This window comes from Rhodamnia argentea, chromosome 4, assembly GCF_020921035.1.
Source record: "Rhodamnia argentea isolate NSW1041297 chromosome 4, ASM2092103v1, whole genome shotgun sequence".
Lineage (NCBI taxonomy): Eukaryota > Viridiplantae > Streptophyta > Magnoliopsida > Myrtales > Myrtaceae > Rhodamnia > Rhodamnia argentea.
In genome coordinates this window covers 18,987,090-18,997,605 of record NC_063153.1, presented here as the reverse complement: position 1 = coordinate 18,997,605, position 10,516 = coordinate 18,987,090, and the positions used below count along the sequence as shown (strand labels likewise).

The 10,516-nt window shown below is 41.6% G+C and overlaps 2 protein-coding genes across 2 annotated transcripts; one reads left to right on the top strand and one right to left on the bottom strand.

Moving 5' to 3' along the window:
• The first annotated feature begins 1,004 nt into the window (after nucleotides 1-1,004).
• Nucleotides 1,005-3,104, top strand: LOC115744605 (tetraspanin-8-like). The gene is made up of 2 exons (XM_030679862.2): nucleotides 1,005-1,762; nucleotides 2,622-3,104. The coding sequence occupies exons 1-2, from the start codon at nucleotides 1,256-1,258 to the stop codon at nucleotides 2,931-2,933; spliced, it is 819 nt and encodes a 272-aa protein (XP_030535722.1). The 5' UTR covers nucleotides 1,005-1,255; the 3' UTR covers nucleotides 2,934-3,104.
• Nucleotides 3,105-4,562: 1,458 nt separating this feature from the next.
• On the bottom strand, nucleotides 4,563-6,681 carry LOC115744543 (WAT1-related protein At4g30420-like). Its single transcript, XM_030679776.2, has 7 exons — nucleotides 6,368-6,681; nucleotides 6,240-6,293; nucleotides 6,021-6,137; nucleotides 5,475-5,706; nucleotides 5,249-5,407; nucleotides 4,968-5,119; nucleotides 4,563-4,791 (listed from the first exon to the last, which is right to left on the bottom strand). The coding sequence occupies exons 1-7, from the start codon at nucleotides 6,544-6,546 to the stop codon at nucleotides 4,563-4,565; spliced, it is 1,122 nt and encodes a 373-aa protein (XP_030535636.1). The 5' UTR covers nucleotides 6,547-6,681.
• Nucleotides 6,682-10,516: the final 3,835 nt, after the last annotated feature.

Here is a 10,516-nt window from a genome sequence, read left to right as displayed (position 1 = left end):
GCCACATGTCTCAAGAATTTGCCTGGTCATGTTGGAGAACAGCGTAGGTCGGTTTCTTGTCGGGTTATATATTCCAGCTGCACCATCGAAGTTTTGAGAAAGGGTCATTGTCTTGATTCGCATATGCTTTTTAGGTTTGACCGAAAAGTTCAGCAATAACACGACGAATAATACTTGTAGAGAAAGTTTGTGTTTAGGACACTTACTAAGTAACTAAATATTAGATGTGTCAAAATGGGCTTAAGATCTATAAATTAATTCATATTTAATGATGCGGATCATAATTGAGTTGCAACGAGCTACGATGTATCATAAATAGATTACTTAATATTTTAATGAGTCTTAAATGGATTTTCTAATACGTTAGAATAAACAAATTATTTTTAATTTTTTTTCCTTTTTTCCTTTTTCTTGTTCTTTCTTTTTCTTTTTGGCGAAATACGGCCGACGGTTGACCCCCGTCGGATTTCGCAGAAAAAAAAAAGGAAAGAAAAGTAAAAGAATAAATAAATATAACTAATATTTTTATATTTTGATTTTTTTCCTTAAATTCGAAAAATTGTCCACAATATTTTGAAAAAATAATCATTTTTAAAGATTTATAAAAACAAGTTTAAATCTGAAAATATTTTAATAATATAGGTCGGGACAGATATTGATTGAGTCGGATATGAGTCGAGAAATTTACATTAAAATAAATGAGTTATGAACAGATTATATGGATTAATTTGGATTGGATCATCTGCTCGATTCGCCTTTGCTAAATATCTTGATAATTAACACTAATCAATGATTAACGATGATAAAGACATTGCCCCTTTTGCTGGTCCCCACGTCGTCTACTGAGTACTGACCTTTTCGGGCAGCATAAAGGAAGGGAGCTTTTCCTTCTGCGTTTCTTGGAATTCGGGGAGCCGTGATTTGTTCATTGGTCACCGTCAGTCACCCCAGACTCCAAGCTCTCCCTGCCTGCAGTCCACGCCTCTTTGAATCAAATCAAATCACTCCGAAGCTCGAAACCACCCACCATCTTTTGCGTTCGTTCGTCCGTCACCGTCATCACGCCCACCCGCGTCCGTTTTCATTGCCACCGCGTGCAGTCGTCGTAACCTCCGCGCCTCCCCACCCTCTCTGCACTGTCGCCACCACCGTGGCCACCAGCATTATAAAAAGGCCCCACTCTCCAATCCCCCGCACTTCACTCAGTCGCTCCCTCGAGAAAACCCATCTCAAAGATCGCGCCTTTTTCGACATCATGGTCCGCCTGAGCAACAACCTTGTGGGCATCCTCAATCTCCTCACCTTCCTCCTCTCGATCCCGATCCTCGGCGCCGGCATATGGCTCTCCAACCGGGCCAGCACCGACTGCGAGAAGTTCCTCGAGCGGCCGGTCATCGCCCTCGGCGTCTTCCTCATGATCGTCTCCCTCGCCGGCCTCGTCGGCGCGTGCTGCCGCGTGTCCTGGCTCCTCTGGCTCTACCTACTCGTCATGTTCTTGCTCATCGTCCTCTTGTTCTGCTTCACCGTCTTCGCCTTCGTCGTGACGAACAAGGGGGCCGGTGAGGCTCTAGGCGAGCGAGGGTATAAGGAGTACCGGCTCGGGGATTACTCGCATTGGTTGCAGAAGCGGGTGAACAGCACCAAGAATTGGAACAAGATCAGGAGCTGCTTGAGCGACAGCAAGGTCTGCTCGACCTTTCATGACAAGTACTTGAGCGACCCGATCGAGAAGTTTTACACCGAGCACTTGTCTGCACTTCAGGTGAGTTCAGATCTGTCCACCTTTGTTTTTGGATCTTTGTTTTTCTTTCTGACTTTTGGGTTCTCTCGTGAAGATGGGAAAATTGAGATAGTGATATCTCTTGGTCGCTTTGATTGAGATCTGACCTCGTGGACCCGACCCCAGTGTATGATTGATTGTGATTATCCGTGTTTGATTATCATGACTTGTGGTTTAAAGATTTGATCTTTTTGGATTTATTCCTGTTTCTTTTTCCCTCTTTCAAAGATGATGAATTATTCATCAAATTTTTCTGTAGGTAGTTCTTTGTGCATTCTTTTTTTCTGGTCCTCAAAGGTCTATTTCCACAGAAAGATGGAGGTGCTCTGACCATGAACTTTTTACCTCTTGAAATTTCTCTGGGTATTACTTTGTGTGAACTTCAATGATACATCTTCAGAAATGCCAGCACCTTTTTTTCTATAGGAATGCCAGGTAGTCGCTTTTTGCAGTGGCTGTTCAGTGCTTTAATCTAGGGGCATTATGCTATGTATGCACCATGCCATGACAGGTTTACAGATATTTCCTTGGGAATGCTATGTACAAATTCATTGTGCGGTTCTGATTATGATATGGTGGTTCGATATGTGTGAGTCAAATGAGGCCATGGCCAATTGCAATATATCAAGACATCTGCCTGCAATCTTCTAATTGAATGTACCCACTGAAAATTTGAGCACCGGGTTTGCAAACTCTGTAGCGTGGTTCTAATTGATGGCATCTCACTTGTGGAGTCTGAGCTTGCGCACACATGTTTGTGTTTTCATTCTGCCACTTAGTTGCACGTGTTTTTATCTATCAGAACATGACATTCCAATGATCTTTTTTTCTTGATGTGCAGTCCGGTTGTTGCAAGCCGTCGAATGACTGCAATTTTACGTACGTGAGCCCGACCATGTGGAACGAGACTGCTGGCGCTGTCTACTCCAATCCCGATTGTAATGCGTGGGACAACGACCCCAAGGTTCTGTGCTACAATTGCCAGTCGTGCAAGGCAGGGCTGTTGCAGAATGTCAAGAGCGACTGGAAGAAGGTGGCCGTGGTCAACATCATATTCCTCCTCTTCCTCATTGTTGTATACACGGTGGGTTGCTGCGCCTTCAGGAACAATAGAGAGGACAACTCTTATGGTAGATACAAGGGGCCCTACTGAAATGGTACACTATAGCTGAATCACATGCTTGTGTACATGAGTGATTAGCGGACGCCTTTTATGTTTTTAATTCTTGTTCAGCTGCTACAATTCGATTCAGTCGGTCCTGTACATCCTATCTTTGGGATTCAGTGATTACTCTTGCTTTATTGATTTTGGGTTAGGTAACTTCACGTGCCATGAATTTATTCGTATGTCCACTTCGCCGCTCTACCTTAATCCTACAGTGTATCACTTAGCAAGGGAAATTAAGGGCAGTGGGCGGCCACAACTGGTAGCGGCTCTTACTGCAGATGTAGTGGTGTTGCTGGTTTTGTGCATCTGGACTTTGGTATGCCACAGCTTATTGTTACTAGATCTGTTCTGCGAGTTCTTCTCGAGAGAGATGTGTTCTTTATCACTGGGTCAACTCCATTTTTTAAATGGGCGTCTTCATTTAATGAAAGCTATGGTATTTTAGCTTAGCTCATCCCTCCAGGTTTCATTTGATTAAAGTAAGCGTGTAGGAGAGTAAACGTGTAGGTGAGGTGGAGCGGAAATGGTTGGTCAAAAGAAGAAAAGAAAAGGGTTGAGTACAAATGAGAAAGGAGGAAACGGTCGGCTGAGAAATTCTGTTGTGGTTGGTCTATCCAATTTTGGGGCAGCTAAACTAACCAGGCAAGTTGATTGGGTTTAAGAGTAGCAATTGATTGGAGACTTTCATGAGCAGATTATCTATAAGGTGCTAGTGACGTGTTTATGAAAATTGGAACTTCATTGATAAGCAAGCACTTTACAGAGAAGGTGGGTTTAACCAAAGATGAAGCATTCATGAGTCAGCCTCTTGGGTATGGTTGCTGAACATTTGCATCAGCATTTTCCTGTCAAACCAGTCCACTGGTTACTTGGAATGCTAATTCGATAATGGTTAAACCCAAAGAATTCTTTTGCTCTTAAAGATAATCGGGTTGCTTGGTGAATGAGAGAAAAGATGAGACAACACTGTTTTCCGAATCTCTGAATGACATCTTCTTGTTTTAAATCCCTGCGTATCCCATGATATTGATGTTGGTACGCTTTGCCTCGTCAAATTTTCAGAAATTGCACTTACCATCTTTGGACAGAGCTCTTCTGTATTTTTTTTGGGTCTAGGAGCTCTTCTGTATTTGAGGGGTAACCATCCGCACAAAGAAAACTTTGGCTCAAAGGTGACTACAATGGCAGAGCCACGGCACTAACCAATGTTGTTGTCATTTTTGACAGATCTGTTAAACGTAATAAAATTTGGCTGATCATGCTGTGATTTGGTTCTCGCAATACTTACTGGCCTTAAGGTTAGTCACTGATTTTGTTGCTGATCCGATAGTGCGGCACACTTTATGAATTACGTCTTGTTTTACACCGAAGTCTTGGCAGTCAAGAAACAGACAATACAATTTTACTGTCGATCAATATCCAATGAAAAGTTTGTGGTTCGTGTGCTTTTTCCCCTACAATCACGCACCCATACTAAATCAATTTCATTCCCCTGCTGGCATTTCAATAGTTGGTACAAGCAAGCAACATCTGGAGTCCTGAATGTCAAAAGGACAATGGAAAAGAAGTACTCTGTTATTTAAGTTCAGAAAGGAAATTCAAAAACTTGTCGATCTAGACAGGGCTTGTTTTATCAGACGATTTTTCTGATAAAAGAGGTTCTGATGAATCACATTTACCTCTTGACGGCTTCTCCAGTATCGACTCATTGGTAGATGGCTTTACGATGTGAGCACAATCAATTTGAAGGTTGGGCTGTGTCTGTTCATTGATCTCACCGTCATTAGCTTTACCCCATAGCACTAAATATAAGCCAGCTACTACCGCAATTGCACCTGCCAGGCTGCAGTAGAATCCGGTATGTCAATTTCTTTGAAATCCTCAATTTGTACATCAGACTGAAAATTCAAGACTGAAGTATGAAGTTCAACCTATGGAACAGTAAGTCATTCTTAATACGCAAAATTGTTCCCCATAACACATAGGATTGACCGTCCAACATAGGATTGAAGACCCTACCTTCCAGTATATATTTCTTCGTGCAGAAATATAGCAGCAAAAATGGTTACGATAACAGTGCTCAGAGGGATGAACGTCGAGGAGAAGAGAGGGCCTCTTTGGGAAATGCACCACGACTGGATGAAGAAAGAAATTCCGGATCCTACAATTCCCTATTCATAACGAGCCAAACAAGGAAAATAGAACATCAAACTTCAGTAATTCGTAGGAATAGTTCAAATCATGACAAATTTTATATGGTATCTCATGTTGAGATGAACAGCTTTGATGTAGTTACTTACAGAATATAGAATAGCAGCTATTCCGAGGTTGGAATGGATCTTCCATGCTTCAGGATCTTGTTCGAGGAATAATGTAATGATTGCACATTGAATTGTGGACATAAAACACATCCAAGCCGATAGAGATAGATGGTCAGGATGGCTTGCCGACATTGGGACCTGATTAGAAAATTATTGGCTACTTCAGTGTCATGAATTTGAGTTGCGTTGGATTACAGTCCAATACCTGCAGAATCAACCAAATCGACCAGCAACAAGCGCTTCCCAAGAGAAATACGCAACCCAGCAACCAACTGTCACCTTCAGCAGCAAAAATAGACCTTGAGCGTAGATGGAACTCTGCGTTTAGAAGCTTTGGTCCCCTGAGCAACGCCATAACAATCGCTCCGCCAACGCAGACTGCCGTGCCCAATATCTTGGCTACGCTTCTTAGACTTCTTCCATTAACCTTCTCCATTCTCAAGTTTTAAAGCAGAAAAGAAATGGGGAATGTCAATGATTAGATTTCCTACATTAGAACTTATGTTCCTATAACCACATTCGGGTTTCGATGTACTTCTTTGAGGCGTGTGATCATTGTTTAGATATCGGTCATCGATTCGATTTCTTCGAGCTCAAGAAAACGTTCAATTGTTCTTCATTAGCTTATTTTGGGTCTTGGCGTTTGATTAGTTTTGACTTCAATTACAGGGACCGCGCGGAGAAATTACTTCTGGTAGTTTGATTATGTGAATTCCTCAAGAATAATCGGAAGACAGTTGTGCGTACTTACCCAAGAGCAGACGCCAGCAGAAATGTGGTTGCAGGGATAACGTTGTTTGTTGCACTAGCGATCGACGATGATGCTAAGTACATACCCTCATAGTAAATGTTTTGATTGATTGCTACCCTGCAAATGTCCATTCTCATGAATCATACCATCTTCGAGGTGAAACGTACCAGCATATCATTTGACACGACCTAAATAATCTTACTTCTGAGGGAAGCTTACCCAATGAGAGATGCCAAGAATATCAAAGAGAAGCTCTTCCATCCCAGTGAAGTCCTGTGAGACTCCCTGCAAAAACTCAAAATTAGAGAGATAGAGATAGAGAGGGAGTTCACAGAAGAGTTCAGTACCTCCCTAGGAAGGCAATAGGTGAAATGAAAAGTGTGGCTGTGGCTTGTCTATACACAACAAAGACTCTAGGGCTCACCCCTTGTAGAAAAGAAGCTCTAGCGAGCAAAGTAAGAGCTGCATAAGCGAACTGCAGGCCAGACATGGCCATGACAGGCTTGTAATCCTCAAAACCACCCATCCTTTCTCTTGTCTTCTCAAATGGTATCACTCAGCCTCAATCTGAAGCCACACAGGCTGACAGATTATAAGCAGTGTGGAACAAGGAATTTACTCTTCTGACAAACCGGAGACACAGAGAAAGTTGTGACTGTTATGTTCCTAGAAAGGTAAGCACATGGAGACAAAACAAGAGGGAAAAGAAGAAGATGCAATATTTACACTGTCCTAACGTGTTTTTCAATAAAATCTGGATTGCCTCAAGATGGCATCAGGTTTTACAGCCACTTGTTCAATATTTAGAATGATTCATGCATAATGCTGTCTTTCCTTATATTAAGGTCGTGTTTGGAAAGTTGAACATGAGAGGAAAGTATTAACAGGGAAACCAAGACGATTTAGTTCCTTTTCTGGAAGAAGAGGGATTGTGGAGAGTGAAGGAGAGACAGCTCGTTCCCTCCCGAGGATGCAATCATTCCTACGTTCAATACGAAAGTTGGATCAGGACTAGGAAATTTCCTATGCGTGGCTGTCGGGAGGCGCTATTCAGATCATATCGTGTGATTTTCCATATTGTCGGTTGAATGTTTTGTCTACAAAAAATTTGTACACATCACCTTGACGAAGCCACACACATCCATGTCTGTCTCTTTAATTTAGGGGTAAGTACGGTACAAGTGCCATAACTTTTGTACGGCGATCACTTGAGTGCTACAACTTTTTTTTCGATCACCTAAGTACCAAATCGGAGCAAAAGGGATCACTTGAGTGCCATCTCCGGCAAAACATCCTACGTGGACTTTTTACTTAATGTTTTATTGTGACGTGGAAATTAAAAAAAGAGTTACAAGTCCACCGTGCAAATTCTTCTCCAGCGTGTCCCTCTTAAAGAGAAAATGATGCCGCACGATCAACTCTTCAACCTGCCTTCAAGATCGAGAGAGAGAACGATCAAAATTGGCTCGAGGAAAATTAGGGCTCCAAACCTTCCCTCTCGCAAATCGATTTTTGTCCGATAGAGTCGATGCTCGCTAAATCAAATTAGGGCTCCGATCTTCATCAATCTTTAGTATCTCAAGCAAATCGATCGAAGTTCCTACTCCATTCTTGTGATTCATGTCGGAGTCTCTAAAGGCAGAGGAAGTGCTTGTCTCGTGACGAACCGGGGTCGACACAAGCAAAGGTAAGTGATTTTTTGTTTGTGTGAAGTGATTAATAAACGACACACATGTTTATTCATTTTGGCGTTATTGACGGTGAGTGAAAGCGAAAGAAAAGGCGAGAAAGGCGATCCGTTGGAGGGAAAAATTAGGGTATCGCTGGCATAGTATAAAGGTGAGTTTCATTTTCTGAGTTGTACCTTATGTCGTTTTGTGTCCATTGGCCGACAACGAGATTGTTGTTTACTGAATGTGATGGGGTAGTGGGGATCGAGTGCTGAAGTTGTCGTGTCTTTGCTTTGTTGTGGTCCTTGTTTGTCATGGAAAAAATTATTCTTTCTTTTGTGCAGTGTCGAGGATTGTGGTCCCCATTATAAAAGAAGATTGTTTTTTTATAACTGCATTATTAAAGATTTCTGTTGTTGTGGTCCCTGTGATGGGGAAAAAACTGATTGTAATTGGCTGCAAAGGCTAGCAAAATTGTTAGCAGATGATAGAGAATGCTATAAAAATTATTTCTTTTATATTGCATGTTTGTGTTGTGGTCCTTGTTATATAAAAAATATATTTTATCTTTCATGCAGTGTCAACATAGCTTGCATTGTGATGTATGTTATAGAAATAATTATTTTCCGAATCAACAGTGTTACCATGGGCGATACGATTGCGCCGGTCAAAGTTTTCTACGATAGGAAGTTTGTAATTGGAGATAATGAGACTAAATATGTCGGTGGAGATGTGGCTTTTGTCCTCATCGGTGTGAGTCGACTGTCTTATAAAGAGTTTAAGAAGGATATAGTGCAACAGTTGCGATGCAAAATTACTAAGCTATATTATGCAATACCTGGTCAAAGTCTGAAGGATGGAATGAGATGCTTGCATGATGATAGTGGTGTTAGGGATGTTGTTTACTATTTTCTTCATGGTCAAGAGGTGTCTGTGTATGTTGATGGCAATGTAGGTGAGGAAGCAATTTTGGAAGCTCATGTGGAAACCCAAGATGGGGATGCATCTGTTTTAGAAAAAAGTCTACAAGCAGAGGACAATCGGGCTTTCCATATAGCTCGCGTGTTAGAGCCGTGTCGGTAACTTGAAAGAATTGGTGGCATATCTGATGATGAAGACACAGTAGCTGAAGAATCGACTCAAATAAATGTGAGCTCTTGGGAAGTTGCATTGTCCAGTGATGAAGATGAGGAAATACTGTTGCATACACAATGCCCAAGTGATGGTGATGATGTAGACATTGCACAAGCAAGAGAAGAAGTAAGAGCATTTCGACAAAGGAAAGAAGGACAAGTTGGGGTAGTTGATGAGGGTACTTCTGCGGGCGGGGAAGATGGAATTGCTGTCAATGATGCTGATGATACAGAAAATGAGGAAAGTAGTGAGAATCATTGCGACAGCTTAGACGACAATGAAGATGGTGCGCTTCAAAGTGGGAAAATGTCAAGTAAGTATCCTTCTTACGATTCAAATTTTACAAGCCATTTGTTTTGCTTATCAATGAGATTTGATAATGCAAAACAATTGAGAGAGACTATCATAAAGTATTCAATCACTCAACAGAGGAATCTGAAGTTCATTAGAAATACGAAGAACTATATTAGGGTGAAGTGTGCATAAGATAATTGTCCATGGATGATATATGCTGCATTGGATAGAAGAACTGGCTCATTTCAAATCCGATCACTCCAGGAAGAGCATAAGCGTGGTATCGATTTTCGTAATAATAGAGTGACAAGTGTGTGGTTGGCCAAGCACTTTTTCAATACCATTAAGGCCATGCCAGAGCTAAACAATACTCGATTGAAGCAACTAGTCAGAGAGGAAGTAGGTGTGAACGTGTCTAGAAATCAGTGCAAAAGAGCTAAGCACAAGGTGATGGGTGAATTGATAGGCATGTACAAGCAAGAGTATGCACAGATTTGGAACTATGCTAGGGAGTGTCGGTTTCAAAATCCACCGAGTAGAGTTCATGTCGAGGTTGAGGAGCCGTCACTAGATGAGCATGAGACACGATTTCACAGGATGTACATATGTTTTGAGGCATGAAGAAGAGGGTTTTTAGCTGGCTGCGGAAGAGTGATTGGGTTAGATGGTTGTTTTTTGAAGGGTTTATGCAAAGGAGATATATTGACAGCAATTGGAAGAGATGGAAACAACCAAATGTTTCCAATAGCTTGGGCTGTTGTGAAGTCGGAGAACAAGGACACTTGGTCTTGGTTTTTGAAAAATCTAATGGCTGATCTTGACATAACCGACGGAAGTGGTTGGGCATTTATGAGCGATCAACAAAAGGTGAGACACTGTGATTTAACTGTTGTCTTTCTAATGATACTCATTTTATGTATGTTATTAATGTTTGCTGGTTTTCTAGGGGCTTATTCCAGCTATAGCTGAATTGATGAAATATGCTGAGCACGGAATGTGTGCTCGGCACATAATTGCAAATTGGGCGAAGAAGTATAGAGACGATGAGCTACAGAAGCAATTTTGGTTGATTGCAAAAAGCACTAACATGGCAGACTTTAGAGCTCACAAGCAAGCCCTTTATAAGTTGTCTGCTGAAGCCTTTGAAGCCTTGTTCCGCACTGAAGCAAAACATTGGTGTAAGGCCTTTTTTAGCGAAGAATTCAAGTGCGACATCGTTGATAACAATCTTTGTGAGGCATTCAATGGCACGATTATAGGAGCCAGGTGCAAATCAATAATTAGTATGTTGGAAGACATCAGAGTGATGGTCATGACTAGGCTACATAGGCAGAGAGATGGATGTACAAAATGGCCTACACAATGTGGGCCTAGAATTGTAAAGAAATTGGATGAGAG